This window comes from Antechinus flavipes, chromosome 2 (genome assembly GCF_016432865.1).
Source record: "Antechinus flavipes isolate AdamAnt ecotype Samford, QLD, Australia chromosome 2, AdamAnt_v2, whole genome shotgun sequence".
Lineage (NCBI taxonomy): Eukaryota > Metazoa > Chordata > Mammalia > Dasyuromorphia > Dasyuridae > Antechinus > Antechinus flavipes.
The window spans coordinates 359,046,410-359,074,284 of NC_067399.1; the positions used below are offsets into that span (position 1 = coordinate 359,046,410).

The 27,875-nt window shown below is 31.1% G+C and overlaps 1 protein-coding gene across 2 annotated transcripts in view; it reads right to left on the reverse strand.

Moving 5' to 3' along the window:
• Positions 1 to 928: 928 nt before the first annotated feature.
• SMAD5 (SMAD family member 5) overlaps positions 929 to 27,875 on the reverse strand; it is a 49,722-nt gene continuing 22,775 nt past the window's right edge. For both annotated transcript variants that reach the window (XM_051978135.1, XM_051978134.1), the window contains exons 3-8: positions 24,612 to 25,203; positions 23,702 to 23,953; positions 17,827 to 17,946; positions 13,441 to 13,662; positions 11,840 to 12,096; positions 929 to 10,576 (exon numbers count right to left, since the gene is read on the reverse strand). In XM_051978135.1, coding sequence (XP_051834095.1) covers positions 10,433 to 10,576; positions 11,840 to 12,096; positions 13,441 to 13,662; positions 17,827 to 17,946; positions 23,702 to 23,953; positions 24,612 to 25,014 — 1,398 coding nt within the window. In that variant the 5' untranslated portion in view covers positions 25,015 to 25,203 and the 3' untranslated portion in view covers positions 929 to 10,432. The remainder of the gene's footprint in view (positions 10,577 to 11,839; positions 12,097 to 13,440; positions 13,663 to 17,826; positions 17,947 to 23,701; positions 23,954 to 24,611; positions 25,204 to 27,875) is intronic.

A 27,875-nucleotide genomic window follows, 5' to 3' on the forward strand; every position in this document is an offset into this window, starting at 1 on the left:
TTCAGGTAAGTTGGCTTGACTACTACTCTGTGTGTATGGCATTTGCATGGCAATTGTTGGCAGTGAACTGAAAGCAATTGTCAATTGGTGGCAGAAATGGTGATAATAAAGGTGGGTTCTCTCTCTCCAAAATGACTTTCCCCTCAATTATGGTTGTGGAGAATGGCTTGGAAGCAGTTCTGGTAATTTGCAACACACAACAATGTAGTACTGTTATCTGAACAAAATATACCATCTAAAAAATTTGATCCAGTGGCCTTACATGTCTATAATCTCAAGAAAGAAATAGCTGGTGAATAACAATCTTCCTATGTAAAGATCCCTAGTTTTTTTCCAAATTCCCTTAAAAGTAGAAGGGGATATTTACTTAGATTGTATCAGGGAATTAATATTACCAAGTAAAGGAGGCAGCTGAGATGTAACAAACTATATTGAGAACAGATAGTACCTGAAAGATGTTTTGGACTCTATCCTGAATCTTTGATGATCAATGATAAATCCAGCTGTCTGGAGTTAAATTCTTTCTTAAAGGTAAAGGGCCAAAGTAGTAAATTACTCCCAAGTGATTCTATTCAAAAGATTATTATTCACAGAAATCCGTTTTGTTACGTTTTCTAAATGTTTTTAATTTTTTTTTTATGTTTTTATTGGCCAGAGTTGAGGGAAAAGGATCAAAGTTTAAATATTAAATATTTCACCAATATCCATAGTTGAAAATCTATTTTTGAAACAAATTTCTGTATGCACTCAACCCCAAACATGCAAATACACAAACATCTAACTTGTTAAGAAATTGATCATGAAGTGATCCCAAGTCAAACTCCTAAATTAGACACTGCTAAACAGCCAGTTTTGGGAGTTATACTATTAAAATTAATGTATACCTCTTTAAATAACCCACCAAATAATATACAATACTGATAGACTATTTTACTTTTTCAAAAGTTAATTTATTCATGTGTTAAAATCTTGCAAAATTTAAATGAAAAATATAATTAAGTAAACCAATAAAAGAACTTTAACATTTCCTGTTCAACCACGGATATATCTTACATTTCTAAATAAGCACTCTGGTAATTTTGACTCAGTTCATATATTTATACAATATGAATCACATTATAATTGCTGTAGTGGTGAAACACATTCCTTATTGACTATTTTTGTTGTTGAAAGATAACTGGAGCAGATTACACCAATTATGACTGAAGTTAGAAGCTGTTGCATTTTATTGATTGTTCTATTATAAAATGTTAATAAACATTAAAAAGGATGTTTATAAAATACCAGTAACAAAATTTAATATAAAAGAAATCAAAGGAATAACTGATTTTTCCATCAAGTTTTTTCTCCAAAAAAAGACATTTCATATTTATGATAACTTATTTCATTTATTTTTCTTCTATTTTCATTTTTTTAAAAAAATTAACAAAGGCTTCAGTGAAATTGGCCCTTTTCTATTGGATATAGCAAAAGAATAAAATAGATCATAACCTCCTCATCTTGTCCAAGACCTAATACAATAAATATTTGTAAAATGAGCTAAATAGGCCCCACTTTTTTTTTTTTGTTAAAGTAATACTATTGAAAAGTATTGCATTAAGAGACTAAATTTAAATACTTTAATCATTAAATTTATAGTAGCTAGTGGGAGTACATCCAATAAAGCAAAAATAAAAATTCAGTTATGCCAATCCTTTGCTCAAAATGTATAAAGTTAGAACCTGTATCTGGATCCTGAGAACTGAGATATTACAAACTTTTTCAGCAAGCATCTTGTTCCATATTAAGAATACTCTCATAGTCCTGATACCCCTAATTCCCTTACCCTGTGCTCTAGTATAATCTATAAAGCCTCATTTGATTTAAAATTTAAAAACCCTAATTTTAATTTTTTTTCTTATTAGAATTTGCTTATTCTTTTGACTACTTATTAATTGCTACAGCTTTGGGGAAATAAGGTTACAATCAAAGCAACTGATTTAAAAAAAATAAAGTACAATTCAAAAAAAGTTGTTTTTTATTCTATAATGTGAAATTTTTTTGGTCATTATTTTCATAAAAATTTTTGTGGTTTAAAATGTCAAGAAAATTTTTTGCAAAAGCATAGCTTTCCAAATATAGTCTTTTCTATCATCTGAGCTGAGAAATGAAAGCACAGTATTGGATAATGAAAGATATACACACTTACAAACAGCATATATATTTCTATTTAGCCTTTTCATTTTTTTTCAGATTACCATCATAATTATGTTTTTTATCAGACATAAAAAACTTGTATTCTTTTCATAAAGAATAAAGAGTCGAAGAAGGGTGAGACAAAAAGGATTTAAAGGAAGGGACCTTGGAGATCACCTTTTCTAAACTCTTCAACACTAGGGGAAAAAAAGAAAGCTTTTTCAAGAGAGAAACCTGCCCAAAATCACCAGCAGAGATGAGATTTTAAATCAGATTCTCTATCTCTAAATTAACACTTTACTAAACTTTTAACAATTTAAAAATTTACAAAATGGATAACTAGAATTTAGCTTAAAATTGAGTCTAACTTATAGTCTAATTTATAATCATTCCAAATTAGCAGTATAATGATCTTATGATTATATACAATATTCATATTTAATAGATTAAGAACCCAGAGGAGAAATGGCTTGTCATTAGTCAACTGGTATTAAAATTCTGGGTCTCTTGAATTTCAGTTCAGAGTTCTATTGCCTTATTTCCAAATATAAGTTTTTAGTTATTTTTTTCACCATTATTACTATTACAAATATGACCAAGTACAAATAGTTAATGGATAGACAAAGATGGCTACTTGGTAACAACTCTGCTTTTCCTTTGATAACTAAAGAAAATAATTTTCTTTAATAAAAGATAAAAACTCAGAATGTAAGGGATCCCCATCAATTGTGATAAATCAATGCAATATTACACTGTAAGAAATTATTAAAGAGATAATGTATGTGAACCTGGAGAAATATAAACTGAAGTAAAATTAAGTGAGCAGAATCAGGTGAACAATTTATACAAGGAAAATGTAAACAATTTTGAATTCTGATCAAAGTAACCATCAGTCACATCCTTCAAGAACTTATGATGAAGCATGTTATCTTCCTCCTGACAAAGATGTAATAGTTAAGAAGAAAGAGAAGTGCCAATGGAGATATTACCAACATTTGGGACTATGCTCATTTATTCTGCCTTCCTACCCCTTTCTACCCCCTCCCCCCAAATTGGGGATTTAGCACAGAAATGAATGTCAAAGACAGACACAAACAATAAAGGCAGCAACTAGGATGGCCCTTAAGGTCAGTTTCTTGAAATGCAAAGAATAACAAAGGGAGTTTAGAAGACAGCACAAAGAATGACGACTTTTAAAAATATTGAATTATGCTAATATATGTATCATGTATGTCATATATGTAGTATAGTTATAGGAAAGGAACATTAAGAAAGAAAGGACTATGTAGGTACCACAAGGCAAAGAGTTATGGACTAAGAATCAGGAAGACCTTGAATTCAAATCCAGCCTCAGAGACTTAGTTATGTGGCCTCAGACAAATCACTTAACATGTTAGTCTAAATTTTCTCATCTGTAAAATGAGGATAATAGTATTTATCTCCCCAGTGTGTTGTGAGGACCAAATGAGATATTTGTATTTTGCAAACCTTAAATTGCTCTGATTATGATGATGATGCTTTCTAAAAAGTGATATGAAATGTAAATGCATGATTTCATACACAATATTCCCTTGTGTTTTGCTATATGCATAAAAAAACTTTTTCAGGAGGAGTGTTAAATGAATTTAAAATAAAAATAAGAGGTGAAAACCAACTTATTGAATGCCCCCAAAGAGAAATACATATGTTTAACTTTAGTAGTAAATTTAGTTTAAATTTAGTAATATGTCACAAAAGCAAATGCTATTAAGTATTTTGCAGTGATGTCCAACTCTTCATGAGCTAATTTGTGGTTTTCTTGGTAAAGACTTGGAGCGGCTTGCCATTTTCTTCTCCAGCTCATTTACAGATCAGGAAAACAGGCAAATAGGTTAAGTGATTTGCCAACGGATTACAGATCTAATAAGTATTTTAGGCCAGATTTGCACTCAGAAAATGAGTCTTTCTAGGCTGGCATCTGTACTACCTAGCTAATAGAAGTGAACACTACAGATTGAGCAAAAAGACCCAGGGCATGTTCAATCAAGAAGGTTGCCTGAATATCAGGAAACAGATCTGATCTACTAGATCCCACAAAAACCTCAGAAACACATCAGACCGAATAATAACTAAAAAATCCCATGAGAAACTAGTTTAAGGGATTTCTTCCATTCCAAAACTGAACAAAAAGTCAGTCAGAATGCCATGGTCAATAGAAGAAAAGGATCACCCAGCAAAGCCAACTCGAATAAGCAAATATAGTAGCTTCCCATTGTGACTACTGTGATTCGGCTAGAGATAAAGGTAGTCTATAGGATTGTAACCTGAAGTGACAAAAATGGAGAGTCCTCCCCAAAAACAAAATTCTAAGTAAATCAGAAACTAACAACAAGGTCCTTGGAAACCTAAGATAGCAGTTACCAATGTGAAAGCATGGGGTTGTGGCAGTGTTTAGATTAGGACACCTAGGTCCAGATAATCTATTGTCCCTAGAATTGTTCAAATACCTTGATGAAGATTTTCTGACCCATAAAATCTACAGGAGCCCAAACCTGGAAAATAAAGAGAGACAGCACTCATGTAACCTAGATCTAGACCTTGTAGAGTGATGACTGAACCAGAATTGTAGCAGAAAGCAAAATTTAACCATGATACATAGTCCCTATTTAGGAACTAAGGCCGAATAAGTGATATGAAATTTGGGCCACTACAAAGCATTATCACATCCAAAAATACAATCCAAAAGGAGAAAATGTCTTCATAAAAACTGAGCAGCAGCTCAAAAAGTGAATTTTTCATATGGACTACATGAACAGCTAGAAGAAATTAAACAAAAGCAAAAAAACCCAAAAAACCCTCAGGTATTGCTCTGTAACAATGGATGTAAAAAAAGAGGTCAAGAAGAAATAATTTCAGAATCAATGTACGTCCCCAAAACTATGATTAAGTTTTTTTTTTAAGTGATTGCCATATTTCAGGAAATAAATGAAAACTGCCTAGACCTATTAGAACCAAAAGAAAAGTGATGACAGAAAGAATTCATAGATCATCTCCTGAAATAAATATCTTAAAAGAAAAGTCCCAGGAACATAATGGCCAAAAAAACCCAGCCACTCTTAAGTAAGGAGGGATAAACAAGCAAATGAATAGACACACATGATTTGTTGCGAAATGTCAAACCGAACAGGAAAATGAGTGGGAATAGGGAGAAAGGACATTAAAAGTAAATTTAAAATAAAGGGTACACACTAATTAGGGAATGAATAAGTTATAGAACATGAATGTAGTATTTCACTGTAAAAAATAATCTCAGAGAATCTGGGGAATGACTTTTTTGTAGAATGAAGATTGGAATAGAATCAAGTAAACAATTTCTACAAGGACAACAAACAAGGTAAAGAGCTTTTAAAAACTTTTAAAAACTCTCATTGATGTAATGATTGACTTCACCTCTAGGGGGCCAATGATGAATCATATTCCCTACCTCCTGACAAAGACTCAAATATGGAGTCAAAGTACAAAAAGACATATTTTTGGACACAGCAAGTATGTGGATTTATTTTGCTTAATCATGCATAACTACTATAAAGGTTGTGATTTTGTTTTTAATTTGGGAGTATGACTGGAATGAATTCACAACAGTGATGTCAAAAAAGCATCACTGAAACATTTTTTAAAAATGCATAGAGAACAGAAGACCGTTAACAAGGAAGCACAGAAAAGCAGGGCAATTTTTAAAGTAACCCATTGAATTCAACATATACTTTTTAACAAAGCATCACAAAATGGAGATTCCTGGTTTCACATACAATCTTGTGTTCTGCTGTGTACATGGAAATACTTGTTTTTCTGGAATTTAAATTCAAAACAAAAAAAATTTAAAATAAGAAAAGAATGAGATTTATTGAAAGAGTATTTATGAGCAATACGCAAAAATTCTTAAGTATTAAGGATTTGTAGCATGCAAAAAAAACTAATACATTTTATAAACTACCAAAAAGAGAAGAAAATTAAAACTTGCTGTTAGAATCTCATTTCCAATAATGTAAATAAAAGCATAATAATGTTAGCATTACAAATGAGATGCAGACCAATGCTATAATCAAATAATTTGGTCTATTATTTGCTTATCAAATTTATTTTTAGAAAAGCATAGGCATACATACAGAAACTTTATGATGGTATTAGAATCACTTAAAAAGTAAAACAATTAGTTTTTTTTCAAAATGTTATTTGCTGAAAATGTTTTTAAAAAACGCATCTGTAAAATTGTTACTACAGTTGCTATCACTAAAAAGTTCTCTACCAAGAAAGGTTATGATTAAATCAAAGCACATTTATCTTAAAGGGCAAAGAGGAAAAACTTAATGCCATTTTTTCTTTTAAAATATGGTTAATGTGAAATACTAGTTTTTTGTTCAGTCTGGATTTTTATAATCTTGCTTGTCAATATTATACTGTCTGGAGCTAAAAATCACTCAACACCATTGTTTTGTATTATTATCATAATGGCACATAACCTGCTTTGAAAAAACAAAACAAAGCAAAATCAGATGCTTCACAAACTGATAATTAAGGCTAAGAAATATATAAGTTGCAAATGTGAGATGACTTTTAAATTTTTCAGTATTTAGAGAGAAAAGCCTTTCAAGAATAACTGATTAGATCAAATCATAAGCATGACCCTAAGGAAGCACTGATAAGAATATTAATACAATTGAGTTCAGTTTTCTAAGCCAATATAATTCTAGCTTTTGGGGATATCGATATGTTGTCATGCTATTATTTCTCATCTTTTTATCACTCAAAATGTTAATATAATAATAATAGGGCCTCATTATGATATGTTGAAACTAACAACATAAAACTTTTCTTTTTATCTCGATTAAAATTTGGAAGACTTCTTTACAGCTGAATTTCTTCCTAAATAAAGACTGCCCCTTCTCCACCCAAAAAACCCCTCCAAATACAATACCACTTATAATTCAGTTAGGTTATAGGAGCAGAGTGTATGGAAGAAGGCAGGAGGAAGACTATATCACATTAAATGCATTTGTCAAAATTCCTGTAATTAAAGTATCACATGAAAACCTTTTATAAGATATTTTTGAGGGTCAATTTTCATTATGAAAAACTGCAACTTGGATTAAGCTGGGCCCAGATTTTGAGCCTTAATTTTGTCCAGAACACCTAAATAAATACCTTACCATTCCTGCCCAAACTCCATTTTTCAGCCTTATTGTATATAGAGCAACAGAGAAAATAGGCCTGACTTGACTTCTTTTTTAAGTTTTTATTGTATGGATACTAAAAAAAAAAAAAAAGGAACAGTAAGGTTGCCTCCCAGAGAGAAAAATATACACATCCTCCTACAGATTGGCCCAGGAAATATCACAGTTGTTTGGGGGAGAGGGAATTGTTTTTGTTTTGAGAAAAGGACTCATGACCATTAACAGAAATGTGCCTTAATGACCTCTGATAACATTATTTTCACATTTTTGTTTCTAATACTTTGTGAGGCATTTTTTTTTAACCATTGCTTTAGAACAGTGTAATAAAATATATATACTGACAGATCCTAAGATTCTTTAATTTATACATTTACCATGAAAAAGTCAAGTTGTGTTTCTAACATAATAGTTTGCTTATGATATTATCCCTCATTAGTTGACTTATTAGTAACAGTTCAACTCACTTACATAATTCTGGTAAGCTATTAGCTTTTGGCAGTAGAGAGAAATATGTAATGAGTAGTGACATAAAGAGGGTCAAATGTGCCCTAGGGTTGTATCTGAAGATGAGAGAAATAATACTTTAGATTTTAAAACTCTTTCAAAGTTCTCTTAACTGATGATAAAAAGATTATAGCCCTATCTAAATATGCCTAAAAGAAAAATCTTTACATTAACAAGAGATTTATACTCAAAAAAAGTTTCCATAATACCAACAAAAATTCTGTCTCACACAGATAAACCAGTCCCCCATCTCTCATAGAACATATCTGAATTTAAACTGTAATCCTCCAAATTCAATTTTCTCATAATTACAGTGACAATACTCAAACTCCTAACAAAGAGACAGCACTATATCTCAGCTCCAAAGAGGAATCTTTAACCTTTGTGAAAGGTTAAATTACTACCTGATTAACTTTTAATCAGTTCAAATATCTGTTCAAACTACTAAAATTAAATGTTTTCCCTAATTCAACATCAAAACTATAAAATGCATTTACATTATCATGAAAATACTCCAGTAGCTCTCTTCAGTTATTAACTAAGCTTTATTGATTTCCATCATCAAAGTTTCCTCAACTTGATTCTGAGAATTCAAAGAAAAAAAAAAAGGTAGGACTCTTTCCTAAGTTGAATCAAAAGACATGGCATTTACTGATTTTAATACAAGTCGGGATTCCAAATATCAAATAATGTTTATATTCATTGTATAATTATTAGTTATTCCTTTTATCTGGCAAAGGGTTCATCTCTAGGGCAATATGAAAATTTGTGTTAAAAAACAAATATTTTAACCAAATTAAAATAGTTGCAATTCACAAAAAAACAAATTAAATATTGGTATAGATGCCAAAAGGAAATCACATTCTCCATCAAAAAGGCCTGTTTCTTAAGATCACTAAAGTATGAAATCAAGTAATAGTATACCTGTATCCTTCCTACTTATAAAATGTCAATTCTATATACTTATGAAGACATTCAACAATGAAATTTCCGAGAACAGGTAACTAAATTTCTTTTCAATGATCCTTTCCTTCTTCCACATTATTCCATTCTTGAAAAAGTGACTGTTCTTTTAACCTGAAAATTATAGCAGCTCACAAGAAGCTTGGAGATTTAAAGTTTTAATTCCTATCCTAAAAAAAAGTTATTTGAGGTATTTAACTGCCATTTATCTAGGTAGTGAATTAGGATGAGCTATTGCACAAATACTAATGGTACAATTTGCATTCTTTGATGCATAATCTCTTTAAAAACCTTAGAAACCACTGGAGATTCTCTATTCTTATATGTGGGTCATAAATACTTGCCTTAAAGTACATGTTGTTTCTGAGAAAAGACTGACCTAAATCTTTCTTAAGGATGAAATCAGACACTTAACATTAATGCCTTGACTACATATTTATGTTAAACTGGTTGTCTTCTCAATGAAGAGGGTTGGGAAGGAGGGAAATAATTTGGAACTCAGTTTTAAAAATGTTGAAAATGGTTTTTACATGTAATGGGGAATAAATGAAATACTAAATTTAAAAAAAGTAATGCCATCTATGTGAGTGAAAAGGCATCTCAAGTTAAAGCTAAACAAAAACCTTACAATTCTGATCAAAAATAAAAAAACTAGACAAAAAAACTTCTTGCAACTTAAGTATGAGTTGCATTTACAAACTAAAATGTTTGTATTAAGACACAAAAAGGGGTAACAAGCTAATAATAACTACATCTGAGTTGTTTGGGCACTTTGTCAAAGGCTACACTAAAAAAAATATTCACCCATAAAAGTGCAAAATAAAAAGGTTATTCTTAACTAAATTACAATCCTTACAAATGGTGGCTAAAGGCAACATAATCAAAGTGGAATTTGTGACCTCTCATCCAGCTATTCACAATAGTGTTCATGACAGAATTAAAATATTGTCACATGTCTGATACCACTTGTCTGTAATAATTTTTTAAAGTGTATTTCAAAATATACACTGAAGTCACATTATTGTGTGAGGCAAATATTTAGAAGAAAAAAATGTAAATTTTATGATGTTTAATCTTATAAAAGTATAGTTTTGCTTTACTACTGACTACCTGAAAGCTAGAACAGTGAATGGCATTTCTTTAAATAACACATTTCATAATTTTTTTTTTAAAGAAACACAACATGCCCTCCAAGAAGTTCTCACACTCTTGTGGTTTTTTTTTTTTTTTTTTTTTTTGGTTCATTTAAAAACTGGTGTGACACTGAAGTAAATGCATTTTTCAGGTCAAGATGAATGCAAAATCATCTGATTTACATTATATATGTATGAAGGGTCATAATACTTGTTCTGCATCTTCCAGGCCATTTTTGAGACTTCAACTACCATTTTTTATAACACACCATGAGTAAAAACAGAAATGTCCTTTCATTACAAAATACAAATGTATTGGTCACAAGTAGGTAGAAAAAGTAAGCTGAAATATCTGTTTTCTATGTAAGCTCACAGTATCCATACTGAAGGTATCTCTAAAATTAAAATAAGGTCACTAATATAGTAACTTAAGTTAAGACTTCAGCACTACGAAACAGAAGATATGGGATTAAGAGGGGAGCCCATTTGAGTAAGTACTTTATCCAACCATTGCAGAGGCCCATGAAGATGAATTTCAATCCAGCATGGAGTACTGGTAACATCCTGTCGGTGATATTCAGCTCCCCAGCCCTAGAAAGATTAAAAGATTTTAACATTAAATTTTTCCTCAGACTGTTACAACATAATATATTTTTGTTGAGATATAATTCTAACTTTCTGATATATAGGTTATTAATGAACAGTTATTAAAGGTTAAAAAACCTTTCAACCTGAATGATAAAAATATTCAGTTTTGAATATAAATGACTAGGAGTTATAAATCATTCATGAATACAAAATTTTTTTAGGGGCAGACATAATTTCATCGATATAGAGTAGGTATTCATTGAGTAAATTTTCTTCAAAATCAACAACATTTTGCAATTTAAAATCTTAAAGAGAGGTATTATTAAAGTAAAAACTAAAATTTAAGCCTCTAAGTGATTCATTAAATTATTTCAGGTGGAAGTTATGATTCACTAAAAAATGATCACTGACCTTTTAGAGTGAAAGAAACTATTCAAATTCAGAATATTTTAATCTGAAAAACTAGCTAATTAAAAGAAAATGTATTCTTCTTAACTTCCTCTTAACTGTCTGGATCTATCTATTGTGCATACAGAAATGAGAACACAGGTAAACTGAGGGTGAGAGAGCATAGAAAATTAGTAGGAATATTAAAATCATTTTTCTAGTTATTTTCTGCCTTTCTATAAAAAAGGAAAACATCTTTAACTAATATGCTATTATTAAAAGAAAAATATTAGCCGTATGTATGTAGTATAGTAACAACAGTCCAATCAGCCTTCAGAAAAGAGAGAATCAAAGAAGAATGAGTGATTGGTAATTCTCTGACTTTGTCTTCAGCATAATGTAACAGCAGCATTAGAGTATTTATGTGGTAATATGATTCTATTCTTCTCAGTTTTACTCATGAAATAAAAATTTTGAAAAGCTCACATTTATTTGAAAGCTTTTAGAACTGCTATCACCTTTAAGAAATAGCCATTCTTAAGATAAATTTTATTTAGGTAACATTAATAATAAAATGAACTGACAACAAATGGTTATTTTCCCATAGAGCTCCCTTCTTCAGTAATTACACTTAGAATTTTCTCTTTATATGCGATGATCCAGAGAATGGCAATAAATCTGGTGAGATCCTCTACTAACATTTTAGAGACATTAGTCATATGCAAAGTAACACTCAGTGTTTCAACTACATTCATAGAAAGGAATTTACAAATTTTTTTTTTTCCTAATCGAACTTGCAGAATACCAAATATTGAGGGCGTATTAGGTATTGAGGTATTAGATGGCGAATCAAATCAGGTCAAAACAGAATTTACTCACCTTTACAAAGCTCATTCGAATTGTACACATTTTGGTGAGTTCATAGACTGCCTCAAATCCATGGTTGACAGACTGCGCCAAAAGCTGAGCAAATTCTTGATTGTTAAAAATCTTTAGGCTACAACCACTAGGAATCTTACAGACAGTGGTAGGATGAAAGCCATGATGAAAGTTGCAGTTTCTACTCTGTACAAATATGCTGCTGTCACTCAGGCACTCAGCATAGACTTCCCCTCCAACATAATAAAGATGAACCCCTTGCAAAGAAATGCATTAAAATATATTTTAATAAATTTTGATTATTAAGACCACAAATACAATATATTTTTTATGCAAGATTTATATAATGTGCTCCAGACAACAAATAGATGGCAGTCCTTTACCATTTATAAAACAAGACATGCTTCCTCCATCATGTCCAAATGACAACCATATCAAGTTTGTTATCTACTATGATATTTTTGTTTCTGGTATTTCCTTCTTCTCACCTTCAATAATCATTTGTCATTTTTTTTGAAAGATGGAAAAGAAAGTTTTTTAGACAAGTCCTTAATATTAGGTAAACTACTTTTAAAATGGAATTCAACAAAGAATTTCCTCATTATTTTTGTTAATGGAAAAAAATTGGTACATAACTTCAACAAATTTAGGATACACATATAATTTAATTGGCAGTGTCCTAATTTGTTTTGGGGGTAATTATATGTCAAAATTGCTTCAATCCCCCAAGACATATGAATTGAACATGGATGAAAGGGTTTAATAGAGCAAAGTTGGGACAACATTTAAGAAATTGCTACATATAATCCATTTGAAAATCATTTTAAACAGATTCCAAGTTTCATTTCATAAGCATATTGGGCATATTACTCTTATTAGGCTGACAAAATAGAAAAAATCCTTTTGTTAGGAAATTAATTTTCCTCCTACAATTGCTCTAAAAGAGAAATTAATTTGTTCTAATAATATATTAATAGTCCATTATCAAAAATACTTGAAAGAAAAGAATTCATTTTATTTAATCAAAGAATGAACCTAGCCCATATCTTTTCATTACAAGTAGTAAGACTGTTAAAAAAAACACACACACACACACAGAAGGCACACTCAGAAAAATACATCCTTGATATTCTACATATCTTCAACTTCTCTGACAAAAAAAATCTTTAAAATAAGTTATCCCAATGCAAAACATTTAAAATTTCTAAATATGAATAAAAACTTATCTGGTGAATAAGAAAACAGGTCTCAAATCAGGAAGACCAGTATTTCAAAATTTACCTGATACTTAACTAGGCTTTCAGACTATAGACCGTAATCACTTACCTACATAATATCTTGTCCTCAGTTTCTTCCTTTAAAAAATGAAGGGATTAGATTCTGACTTCTAAAATCACTTCCAGCTCTAAATCCAAACTATTATGGAGACGGTTTGGATTTCACATTGAATAATCTGGGTCCAAATCTCTGTTACTATTATATTCTGAACTACTATATTCTGAACAAGTTATTTCCACTCTTTGTACCTTAATTTCTTCCATTGTTAAAAAAAAAATGAAGGATTTAAACTAGATGATCACAAAAGTCACAAATCATATTACCTTTTCCAATATGCCGCCTGGTATTTTCAATTGTTGAGTTACGATTAACATTTGACAACAAACCTAAACAGAATCTACTTTTGTTGTTGGAAGGATCTGTAAATCCATCAACTAGAACACTTGTTGAAGATGCATGGAAAGCTTCTCCAACTCGATTGTTTAATTCATAATAAACAATTGAACACCAGTGCTTGGGCTCTTCATAAGCAACAGGCTGGACATCTGTAAATGGAACACAAAGAAATGATCAATTACTTCACAATATAAATTCTGGTATTTTTACTATGGTTTCAAGATGCAAAAATTTAACTTTTTTTTTTAAACTTTATTTTTAATATAGGTTCCAAATGTCCAAATTCTCTTTGCCTCCACCACCCTCTCCCCCTGCCCCCAGAAGACAAGATATATGATATGCATTAAGTGAAAAAAGAAAAAATAGAAAAAAAAAATAGGCTTTGATCTGAGTCCATTCAGTTCTCTTTGAAGGTGGATAACATTTTAACATTTTTCACCATGAGACATTTGGAATAATTTGATTATTGAACTGATCAGAATTGTTGCTAAATCTTTCATAGTTGATTATCATTACAATGTTACTGTAATCTTATATAAACTGTTCTGATTCTGTTTACTCTCCATTCTTTCATATAAATCTTCCCAAGTTTTTCTGAAATCACCTCCATCATTTCTTATAGTACAATGAAATTCCATTATTTTAATATTTTATAACATTATTTAACTATTACCCAACTGATGGGCTTGCCTTTCAATTTCCAATGCTTTTACCACCAAAGAAGTGCTGCTAAAAATATTTTCCTTTTTTTCCTTTTGGGATGTGTCTAATTGAGTCAAAGGGTATGCATAGTTTAATAGCATTTGGGCATAGTTCCAAATTGCTCTCCAGTTGGATCAGTTCACAATTTCACTAACAGTCTTCCTATTTTCCTATATCCCCACTGTCATTTGTCATTTTTCTTTCCTGTCATTTCAGTCAATTTGATAGGTGTAAGGTGGTACTTCACTTTTTTAAATTTGCATTTCTCTATTAGAGATTTGAAGCAGTTTTTTCCATATGGCTAGCATAGTTTGGATTTCTTCCTTTATCAGAGAAACGTGCTATAAACATTTATTCCCTAGTTTCCTGCTTTTTTCTAATTTTGGCTACATTGGTTTAGTTCATAAAATGTAATCAAAATCATACATTTTTACTGCCTGTGAAATTATTTTTTTTGTGCTCACGAACTTTTCTCCTTTCCATAGAACTAAAAGGTAATTTTTTCCAATCTCCCTTAGTTTGCTTATGACAAAGACTTTCTATCTAAATCATGTACTCATTTTGAGTTTTTCTTGGTACACAGTATGAAATTTTGATCTATGCCTGGTCTCTGTCGGACTACTTTTCCACTTTTCCCAAAAGTTTTTGTGAAATAATGAGTTCTTAATTCAGTGGCTGGGATCTTTTCATTTCTGATCCCAAGGTCACTATTTATTTGCTTCTGTATATTGTATAACTAAACAGTTCCATTTTATTTCCTATCCAATGTCAAACTGTGACAATTACAGCCTTATAGTATAGTCTGAGATCTGGTACTGCTAGGACACCTTCCTTCACATTTTTTGTCCTATTGAGTCCCTTAAAATTCTCGAGCTTTTGTTCCTCCAGTTGAATTTTGTATTATTTTTTCTAGCTCTAAAGTTTGAATGATATGACACTGAATAAATAAATTTAGGCAGTTCATTATATGAACTTAGTCAATCCATATGCGATTAATATTTCTCCATTACTTAAGACTTGACTTTATCTGAGCGAAGAGTATTATGTAAATTTGTATTCATATTGAACACAGTTATTTGTCTTGGCAGGTAGACTCAAGTATTTTATAGTACCTGCAGTTATTTTTAAATGGAATCGTCTTTCTACATCTTCCTGTTAAGTTTAAATTTGAAATACAGAAATGCTAATGACTTTAGGGGATTTATTTTATAGTCTACAATTGTGCTAAAGTTGTTAATTGTTTTGACTATTTTTTTTTAGTTGACGCTCTAAGAATCTTAAGTATATTATCATATCATTTACAGAAAGTAATATTTGTTTTTCCTCATTGCCTTTGCTTATTCCTTCAATTATCTTTTTGTCTTAATGCTATAGATATTATTTCTAATACAGTACTGACTAATCATGTTGATAACAGGCAATCTTTGTTTCACCTTTGATCTTACTGAAAAGGCTTCTAGTTTATCCCCATTATAAATAATGCTTGCTCTTGATTTTAGATAAATATTATTTTAAGGAAAGTTCAATTTTGCTTTTTAGTATTTGTTGTTTTTCTTTTAAATAGAAATGAGTCTCATTTATGGAGGACTGTTACATATAATTGTTTTTTTTGTTAATGATGTAATTATGCTTATAATTTTCCTACTATTGAGTCAACCCCGCACTCTTGGTTTAAATTTAGCCTCATTATGACTTCAGAGAGGTGAAATGAGCAGAACCAGGAGATCATTGTACATGGCAAACAAAATTATATGATGATCAATTCAGATGGACTTGGCTCTCTTCAACAATGAGATGATTCAGACCAGTTCCTATTGTCTTGTGATGAAGAGAGCCATCTACACCCAGAGAAAGGACTGTGGGAACTGAATGTGGTTCACAATATAGCATTTTCGCTCTTTTTGTTGTTTGCTTGCATTTTATTTTCTTTCTCGTTTTTTCCCCTTGATTTGATTTTTCTTGTGCAGCAAGATAATTGTATAAATATGTATGCATAAACTGGATTTAACATATATTTCTACCATGTTTAACATATATTGGACTACTTACTTACCATCTAGGGAGGGGATGAGTAAAGGGGGGGAAATTGGAACACAAAATTTTACAAGAGTTAATGTCAAAGCATATGTTTTGAAAGATAAAAAGCTTTAATTAATTAATAAATAAATTTTACTTGGTCATATAGTATATGATCTTTGTGATATATTGCTATAATCCCTTTGCAAGTTTTTATTTAAATATTTTTACATTAAAATTCATTATGGAAATTGGTCTATAATTTTGTTTTGTTTTTTGCCTTCCCTCGTTATTTGTCATGAAAAGAATCTGACAAGACTCTTTTGCCTATTTTTTTTCAAACAGGTTTTAGCATTAGAATCATTTTTTGAATGGTACAATTTACTTGTAAATACATCTAATTCTGAGTTTTTTTCCCTTAAAGCTCGTCTATGGCTTGTTCAATTTCATTTTTTAAGATGAGTTATTTAATTATTTTATTTCTTCCATTAATATGGACAATTTATATTTTTATTGTTTATATCCATACAATATTCATCCATTTTAAAAAGAAAACTTTCAAACATTTTCCTTAATGTAACATGTTGGATATTAGCAAAAGGAGAGTTTTTTTAATTCAAAAACTCTGAATGGGTGCATGCGAAAGCCTTACACAGTATACTTAAAACACTTGGAAGAAGTCTTGCACACTTCTTGAATCCTAAGAGAATATTAAATATAAATAAATATAGTAAATATATATAGTACAAATAATTTATTTCTAAATATATCAAGACAAAAATTACAATTAATGACTTCTATACAAGTATTAAATACAAATTAAATTTCATGTGAATATCAAACCTAAAAAGTGGATCATTTTGTGAAAATGTCTGTAACTTCCATAATCCAAATATAATATTTTTCCCTTCAAACTTTCATATTTGAAAGTTTTACTTAGGTTTTAGCTTTCTAGACTTCAGTAGTGTTAGAAATTTTGCCTTTATGCCAATGAAGGAAAGAGGCAGCTTTATATCCTGAAGCCATAAAAGCATGAGCAGAAGCTTCAAAAAGAAGGTACTTTTGGTACTCACTACTTGTTTGATATGTTCTTAATATGAATTCAAATCTAAAGTGTTTACAGTTGCACATACACACACCCACTCAGTAGACCACCAATATTAGGGAGACAGTGGAACTGAGTGTGACAAAAAACATTAAAACATTAAAAAATAAAAGTTCTACTAGCTATCAATTTAAAAGAAAAAGTATTAAGATGATCAATGTAATTAATGTTGTTGAGAGGCAGAATAGATAAAAAGCTGATCTTAAAGAGTCAGGAAACCTGGGTACAAGTCTAGTCTTTAACATGTAATAAATAGCTTTGTGACTTTCCACAACCACTTTATCTCTCAGAATCCCCTAAGACTAAATTACAGAGCATATTACATCCTACACTTATAGTTTCTTATATCAATGAAATCACAAATTTGGTCCAAAAATTTAATCTCTTTCTCTGTTTGTCTCTGTCTCTGTCTCTCTCTTGCGCGCGCGCACACACACACACACACACACATGATAAAAAGAACATTCAAGAACTACTTGTTTATTTTTACCTCTAGTAGATATATTTGGCATAATTTGAGGAATCATATTATTGCTTATATCCATAGATTGAGAATTATCGTGACCCATCTGGTCATCAGGAGGCATATAAGCTGGAGGGGGAGTATCAGCTATAAACAAAGAAAATAAAATTAATGAAGCATTCACAAAGGACAGCTAAAGTTTGGGTTTTCTCTAACGTTTTCAAGGGAACACATGAATTATTCTTAATGAAAAAAATACTCAGTTGATTTTTACAGAGAAAGCTTACCAAATATACAATTTTTAAACAAATATCAGTAATTAAAAGCAATATAAAATCATGAATGAATCTAGCAAAGAGGGAACATTTTATAGTGCAAAAATGAGCATGATAAAAGACAAACATTGGAGAAATTTACTAGAAGAGATTAAGAAGAGGTATCAGAAATACACAAAAGAAGCAAACAATTAAGATCTTAACATCACTGATAACCACAACAATGTAGGTATTGCTCTTAAACCAAATATCCTGGAGAATGAAGTTAAGTGGATCTTAATGCTAACAAAAAGACTATTAGAGGCAATAGCATTCCAACCGAGATACTAAAGATTCTAAAAGACGCTACCTAAAATATATTTAATATGTCAGCAAATTTGAAAAAGATCTGTTTCCCAATTCTAAAGAAGGGAAATGCCAAGCAAGAAATGTTCAAATTACCAAACAACTGCACTCATTTCACAGACCAGCAAAGTTATACTTAAGATTCCACAACTTAGGCTTTAGTAATATGTGAACCAAGAATTGCCAGATTGGAAAAGGAGTATAAAAAGAGTGCATATTGCCTTATTTATTTAACATACACAGAGCACATTTTGTGAAATGTCAAGCTGAATAAATCAAAAGACAGAGTGTCTAGAAAAATCTATCTCAATCTTCAAAAAAATCTCAGATGTGCAGATGATACCACTCTGATGGCAGAAAGTACAGAAACATTCCAAAGAAAAAGAAGAACAAGAGAGCAAAATGGCTAAGGAGAGAAGGAAAGCAAAAGATAAAGGAGAAAGGGAAAGATCTACACAAACAAATACAGAAACCCAGAGAAAAAAGCATGGAGAAGGTTTTCTTAAATGAGCAATGAAAAGAAATAGAAAAAATAGGAAACACAAGATCTCTTCAAGAAAATTAAGAGCTATTAAGTGAGTGTTTCACATAAAAATAGACACAATAAAATACAAAAATGGTAGGCACTGAAGAGAAATAGAAGAGATTAAGAGAGGGTAATAATACATTAATAACCAAGATCATGCGGTTATTGATCTAGAACCAGACATTCTAAAGAATAAAGTGGAGTGAACCTTAAAAAGCATATTAATAATGAGGATAGTGGAAGTGATGGAACTCCAGCTGAGCTACTGAAAATCCTAAAAGATGTAATGTTGCACTCAATATGCCAAAGAATTTGGAAAATTCAACAATGGCCAGTGGAGTGGAAAAAAAATAGTTTTATATCCCAATTTTTAAATAGGGCAATTAACAAAGAATCTTCAAATTATTGAACAATTGTGCTCATTTCACATGCCAGCAAGGTTATTCTTAACATTCTACAAGCATCAGCAGCATGTAAACTGAGAATTACTAGAGGAGCAGGCTGATTTTCAAAGAGTCAGAAAAACCACTTTGCCAACAGTAGCTAGATTATGAAGAAAGCAAGAAAGTTGCAGAAAAACACTTATTTCAGCGTCATTCGTTAAAGCCTTTAACTTTGTGGATTACAGCAAAATGTGGCAAGTCCTCAAAGAGATGAGTACCAGATCATATTACCTGTTTCCTGAAGAATCTGTATGAGAACCAAGGCTTAACAGTTCGAACTAACATGTGATTTCAATTATGCAACATACTACTTTGATGGCAGAAAATGAAGAGGAATCAAGAAGTCTCTTAAGAGTGAAAGAGAAAAAGTATAAAAGTTGGCTTGAAATTTAACATCAAGGAAAAAAAAAACCTAAGATCTTGGCAACTGATCCCATCACTTCTGGCAAATAGAGAGAAATGGAAGCAGTGTCATGATTTTGTATTCTTGGGCTTGATGATTACAGCAGACAATAACTGCAGCCATTAAATTAAGAGATGCTTGCTTCTAGGAAGGAAAACCATGGCAAATCTATGTAGTATATTAAAAGCAAAGGCATCACCTTGCTGACAAAGCTCCTTATCTCAAAGATATGGCTTTTCTAGCAGCTAAGCATAGCTATAAGGAAAGTCTGGGGAGCTGCAGAATTGATGGTTTTCAGTTATGGTGCTAAAGAAAATTTTTGAAAATCCCTTGAACAAAAGGAAATCAAATCAGTCAATATTTAAATTAATCCAGACTGTTCATTGGAAGGCAAAATACTGAAGCTGAGTATTACTGAAGCTGAGGCTTACTTTGGCCACATAATGAGAAGACAGGATTCACTGAAAAAGATCTTGATGTTGGCAAAGATTGAAGACATAAGAAAAGGGAATGGCAGAGAATGAGATGGATTGTGTCTTGAACACAAACAACAAACATGAACTTGAACAGACTTCAATAGATAATGAAGGATAGAAAAACTTGGTGTGGTATGGTTCATAGGATCACCACCTTTGCTGTAAATCAAATCATGGGCAAAAGATTCTTTTATTTTGCAAGCTTTTTTCCTAATAATCTATTATTGTAATATTTAGAACTACAGCTTTTCCAAATTAATATGAAAAATACAGATGATCCCATTGTGAATATATTTCTGCAGGGAGAGACTAAAATGTTAAATAATGACTATCAATTGTTTAAATATGTATACATATATTGGATTTAACATATATATTTTTAACATATTTAACATGGGAAGGGTGGGGGGAAAGAGGGGAAAAATTTGGAACCCAAAGGTTTTGCAAGGATTAATGTTGAAAAATTATTCATGTATATGTTTTGAAAAAGCTTTAGTAAAAAAAACATTTAATGTTTAAACAAAAAAAAAAGTATCAAAAAAACAAAACAATTTTTTTTAAATGACTTTCAAAAGCTTTCAACAACTTAAAACTTACATCATTAAATGTGCCCATAGTGTTATCAGTACAATTCCCTCAGAGGTTCAAATGGCTTCACTGTAAGAAATCTTAAGGAATTATAAGCAAGTTCAGTTATAGTTTACTTCTTACCTAGAGTAATAACCAGATTGCTACTAATATGTAAGAGATCTAAGTTTTAAAGTTTGTCAGTTTAAAGAAAATCAATAAGGAAGTTATTTAATGCCAATGGCATCTTAAACCAACAGTTTGCTCATTTGATGAGGAAAGTGTACAAAATGTTTTCAGATACTTTAATTCATTTAGGAATTTAATAGAAATTTTATCTTTATGTGCAAAAAATTATGTTTTAAAAACTGTACATATTAAATATTCCTGAGAATACCCCTCACAACCATAAAAAGCACAGATAAATTGAAGGATAGAAGAAGAATCATTTTAGGGCTCCTTCAACTATTGATTATACTTGTGTCAAGGAACCATTACCCTTCATACCGTTTCAGTGACAGGGTATCTATCCAAGAAACCTATCTTCACTTTATCCATACTTTTTTTATTTAGTTATTTCATTCATGTCCAACTTCATGACCCATTTGGGATTTTCTTGGCAAAGGTAATTAGAGTACCATTTCCTTCTCCATTTTACAGATGAGGAAACTCTGAGGAAAACAGGACTAAGTGACTTGCCCAGTGACTTATCACACAGCTAGTTAAGTATCTGAGGCCATGTCTGAACTCAAGATGAGCTGTTGATTCAGCCCAGCACTGTACCATATAGCTGTCTACACTGCAAACTTATACATCTGATATTTCATTAAAATGACAGGACATAAGTCCTTATATAAAATCTATTACTTTGGGTCTGATGACCACAATTTCATCCTAGTCACCAGTCATAATATGGTCACATCCACATCAGGATATTACCAAGACCTTCCTCACCTGCCAAGTAATTAATGTTTATCCATATCAATATATAAAGTTTGCTATGGAGTAATACATATGTATATCGATATATATAGAGATAGATATATATCAATATATAAACCTTAATAAGTAATCAGATTATATAAAAAAAAGAGTCCTGAGAACATCAGAAACCAAACAAACACCTCAGAGGCTACAAGAGATTAAATTACATAGAGAAAAAAGTCGAAGCAGTACTTTATATATTTATTAACAACTTTATTATCTTGTTGAAACCTTTTTAAGTGAAAGACATAAATCTGTTACTGAAGCATCTCAATTTTATATTTTGAAATTTTAGTATAAATAGAAAGCTCAATATAATTCCTAGGGGAATGGCATGATAATATTCATTTAGTATTTACCATGTGCCAGATACTGTGCTAAGAATTTACAATGATTATTTTTTTTGATTCTCATAACCATCTGGAGAGGTAAGTGTTATTATCACCATTTTGCAAATGAAGATATCATGCTTAATTGAACATTTGGTTTCAAATCTTATATAATGCTGGAATCTTATACAATACATTATTATTTTGCTTTTCTGCTTTGATAACTATAGAGTACATACTAAATATAAGTTTTCTATCTCAATTATCTTGTTACCCACAGACCCATTCTTTTAAATATTATTTACCATCAAAGTGTAGACAGGGCTAATCAACCCTGACTCAAACAGATCACAAGAAATTTGTATTCAAAAACGATTTTGTAGAGAGCTGGAACTCTGGAGAAATATACTTGAAACAAGGTGTTAACTCAGTGGAATTGATGAGATAATGGTTCTCTAGTTCACATATATACTTAGTATGGTGACATAATGGCTAAGTTCACACATAATCAGTATACTGTAATGATATAATTAATGTAGATAAGAGCTAAGAAGGACTGAAAGATAGACATTCTATCTTTGACTAGCCTCGTGGTGGCTCTCCTGTCTGCTGAAAATGGTTGAGACTGGCAGACAGTCAGATTTCTGGAGGAGAATGGGTCAGACTATGACAGAAAACTAGTCCAAACATTACACAATTTAAGATTTTGCTTTGTTTATCATTATTTTCTCCCATGAAAGGAAGGCAGTGACAAAAAATTTCACATAAATGAAGGTCCTAGTCATTTGACTTTACTGTCAGTATACACCTGCCTATTAACACATGGAGGAAACAACAAATAAGTGGCCTTTCAAAAAATATACTAATTACTCTCACTATTCAAAGCAAATTATTTTACCAACTATCTAAAAAATACAAACTACTGCTTTTTAAAAGTCAAATTTGAATAGTATGAAAATGCTTATAAAAACATAACTACTTCATAAGCTCCTAATAGTAAATACCAAAGGTCAAACATTTTTATGACCACTTTTTAAAAGGAACAGTGATCATGTGTTGAAATTTATTATATATATCACATATTGGGTTTTTTTTGGGGGGTGGGGGGAGGCAATTGCGGTTAATGACATGACTTGCCTAGGGTCACACAGTGTCTGAGCCAGATTTGAATTCTAGTCTTCTGGCTTCAGGGCCGGTGCTCTATCCACTACACTATCTAGCTGCCCCATCTTACATATTCTTAAAGAAAAAGAAAATTGCATAGTATCACATAAAACTCTCCTTTCTATTCAAGTTGTTTACAGAAATATTCTGTCTGCCTTCCCTGACACATCCTTATCCTCTCCTTCTCTCCAGGGAATTTTTAAAATTCAGAATTTTTTTTTAAAGAACCAAATTTAATCTTTCTGAAATGAAAACTATTTACTTCACAAAATAAAATTAAGTCTACCTTTCTTGGGTTATATAAGTCCTCATAATGGCAAGTGGCTACTAAAAGAAATATTGGTAGGGTGATTTGAGATTTGGAGAGATCAAATAAAATTAATTTCTTACCTGGGAGTTGAAATGGACTTCCTGGTCCAGAACTGGCAGGAGAATTGGGGTATGTGCTGCTAGCTGGAGAAGGAGGATAAGGGCTGTTTGGTGATAAGGGGAAAGGAGTGTTGTTGGGTTGCTGGAAAGAATCTGGAAATGTAGCATTCTGTGGCATATGTGGTTCATTGTGGCTTAGATTCCTGAACTGAACTAGAAGGCTGTGTTGTGGATTGAATTCACTATGTCGAGGCACTAATACTGGAGGTAAGACTGAAACAGAATAAAACACAGTTGTCAAAAATGCTAAAATAAATACTCAACATGTTATTATTGTCACTAATATTAATATTAAAGGTTAAGGATTTAGAAATACATACATATATATATATATATATATATATATATATATATATTCATTTATTTATTTTTTAATTCTTTTGAGAAGGTAGGCCTTAGAGAATTATTTCAAAATCAGGTTGAATCTAACACTACTAAATAGCTATAACAAGTCCCTTTAAGTCTCAGTTTCTCATTTGAAAAATGGGGATGATATTTATTAGATCTGTCTGATTGAGTTGTCAAGGTCAAATGAGATAAGGTCAGCAAAGGACTTTAGACTATGTATTTCAGCTATTATTAATTTATATAAGTTCCTACCTGTTGTTTTTAAGTTTATTCTTTTCAAAAACATGCCTTTCTCTGACCTTATTTCATCTTATAAGTTAAAGGCTCTGGTTACCATTCCATGTGAATCATGGAAATTTAGGAATTTAACAGTACACTAAATAAAAAAAAAAAATTTAACTAGACAGAATAAAAAACTAATCACTTTTATCTCTTAGCAAACTCATTGTATCAATTAAAATGAAATGTAGTTCTGAACTAATTTACCCTCTTCCAGGGGAAAAAAAAAAGGTCTAAAACATACCTGGACTTTCCACTCTCTTATAGTGGTATGGATTGATACAAACTTCCTTTTGTTTAGACCCAAAGGGAAATTCACAAATATCCAATGGCTTCAGCTCATGATGACTCTGTAAATCAGGCCAACGCCAGACTCGGCAATAAATAACATGGGGTAGGCCTTTTCTGTGAGAAACCTGTAGTCTTCCATCTAAAGATCTAGGAATAGTAACACACTTGCTGGGCTGTCCAGGGCTACTGAGTGCTTTTTCTAGTTCTTCCATTGCACCTTTTTTCTTTTTTAACTTTTTTACCAAAGCATCAACTGCTTTTTCTGCCCATTTTTCTTCTTCATCACCTTGTTTCCAGCCCAATAATCGCTTTACAGCTGGGCTAGTAAATGAAAACAAACTGGCCATTGACGTCATTTGAGATATCTCTTCAAGAAACTTTACTATTAAATGTGAATGTATATTTGAAGCTATTATCACAATTAATAAACAATGATATTATCAAAAATGATAAACAATCTTTCTACAGAAGAACCGATTATCCAATAATGGGAAAACGCTGATTTATCTTCATGATGATCCAGCATTTCTTGCATCAGGCGTATCCTAAAGAAAAAAATAAAACCAGGATAAACATTTAGTTTTTTAAATCTGCAAGGACATATTTTTGGTAAATAAAACATAAAAACCATAATTAGTTTTTTAAAGATTTTTTTTAAGTAGCCCAAAAGTTGCTAACTCCATGTAATTTAAAAAAAAATAAAACTCTTAATAATTATTTATTTTTACCTTACAATTTTTTAAAAAAACTCAGTTCCAAATTCTCTTATTCCTTCCCACCATTCCTCCATTCATTGTGAAAGCAAGAAATGTATTATCAATTATACATGTGAAATCATGCAAAGAATATTTCTATATTAGCCATGTTACAGGAAAAAAGTTTGAAAACTATGCTTCAATTTGTAGTTAAGACTCCATTAGTTCTTTCTCTGAAGATGACTGGTTTTTAAGCAAGATTCTTCATGTTTATTGGCTGTACATATATTCTTGACATTAAGAGCCATGAATAAAATCTACATCTTTTCCCTTAGGAACACTATAATCTTAAAATGTTCTAAAACTTTAACATTTCTCTTCAGGACAAAATCCATGCTTTTTTTTTTTTTTTTTTTTTTTTTTTTTTAAGGCAAAGAGTAGTCTTCAGAGTATGAATTACAGTAGATAACATGTATTTTAGCTATAGTCTTTTCATTTTTTTAATTTGATATTTTGTTTGAATACAATAAACTTCCATATCCAAATACTCTTAACAAAATCTACTATCCTGAGGGGAAAAAAATTGCAAAGAACTTAGAGGTTTATCCTTTTATTTTGATGGTACATTGGTATTTGATCAGTTTTGTTGTTTCACCATATATACCCCATTTTAATATTAAGAGATACAAACACTTAACTCTTATCTCCTCCAAAAAAAGTTTTATCATCTCAGATAACCTTTCATTTTCAATACATAATTAGTCCAACTACTTATCTGATGACATCTGAAAGTTATTCTACTTGCCAGTCATCCTGACCTTTGTCTTGCCATTGGTTCTGGAAGAGAATGAGGCTGATGGCTTTGTGTAACTGCCTCACTTAAATCCAATTCACGTGCCAGTCAAAACATCATACAGTGATGTCACTAGTTCTCTTTAGAAAACAAAGGATGAACAACAAGGACCCTTTCTATATGATAAAAATTCAATGGATGAAAAAAATGTGATAAAAACTATTACTATTATGCACTCTGTCATTCTGAATGAATTGTTATTTTACAAATTCTAAGAGGAATCAAATCACAATATACCACACTGAGCATCTGATGATTTAATGATTTCAGATGGTAATGGTGCTACTCCAAATGAACCTCAGAAAAGGACTGGAACTATAGGCAAAGTCCAAATGGTGACCTTACATACTTACCTTGAGCACCTAAAGATTCTGGGACTCAGATAAAAGATCTGACAAAAAAAGAAAACAAGTGCATGTTTCTCCTATCTTCTTGATGTGCAGAATCTTGGGATATAATTAGTAACTTAGTGCCATGAATAATGCCATGAATGCCACATATTAAAGGCAGTCTAAGCCTTCAGGACTATATAAGGCTTTGGTCTGTGGCCCTAGGTTCTATGTCTTCAAACTTTGTGTTTACAGACATTCCTTAGGGACTAGAGCTTTGGAAAAAACATCAATGCCTAAGGTTTAAACTCATCTTCTATTTCTCTGAGCAACCTCTATTTTTCCTTTCTTTGTTGTATTATTATTCATTTTCAATCTGCTTAATATGGTTGCTCCCCAGAACACAGTTCTCAGTTCTTTTCTCACCTCTCTTGAAAACTGCATTTTCTCTTTTAGATCCAGGTTTCATCTCTACAACACAATCAATGCTGACTCTTGAATTCCAATAATTATCAGCTGGATATCTCTTCTAGAATGTCCAAAATAGAATTCCTCTTACCTGCTTCCAAATTTTTTTATTTCTGTTAAGACCACAACTATCTTCCCATAGTATCTATTTTACTTTCTCATTTACAAGCATATAAGTGATTATAAGATGAGAGAGAAGAGCTTTTCTTCAGTTTCCTAAATAATATCTACCTAAAACCAAAAGCAAGCATTATATGTAGTAGAGAATCCTTAAGATCAGTACACTTTATTGCCACTGTTATTTGATCCAGAATCAGGAACGCTAACTATAGCAATAAGGAAAAAGAGTAAAGAAATAGTGGCAAAAAATAATTGTCTAAATTCAACTACACAAAAACCTTTATATAATGACCTTCAGAATAAAAAATATTGCTTATTTTCATGCAAATATAATAAAAATGTCAATATTAACCTAAATTAACTTATTGAGATGAATAATAATGACCATACAAATCAAACCACCAATAGGTTGCTTTAAGAATTAGAAAAAAAGAAAAACATAATTCTAGAGGAACAAAAGATCAAGACTCTCAAGGGAAATAATAGGAATGAAAAAAAGTAGAAAGAAAAAGGGCTTTATAATATTAGATCTTAAACCAAACTTCTAAGCAATAATTTTAAGTTAATTGGCATTGGTTACAAAATAGAAATGCTGATAAATGGGAAGGATCAGGAGTCCAAGATCCAGAAGCAAATGCATATGGTAATGCAGTGTTCAGTGAAGCCTAGCCTCCCAATTACTGGAGTAAGTAAGGATTCACTGCCTGACCAAAAAAAAAAAAAAAAAAGCTTGGAAAACTAGAGAGTGGCAG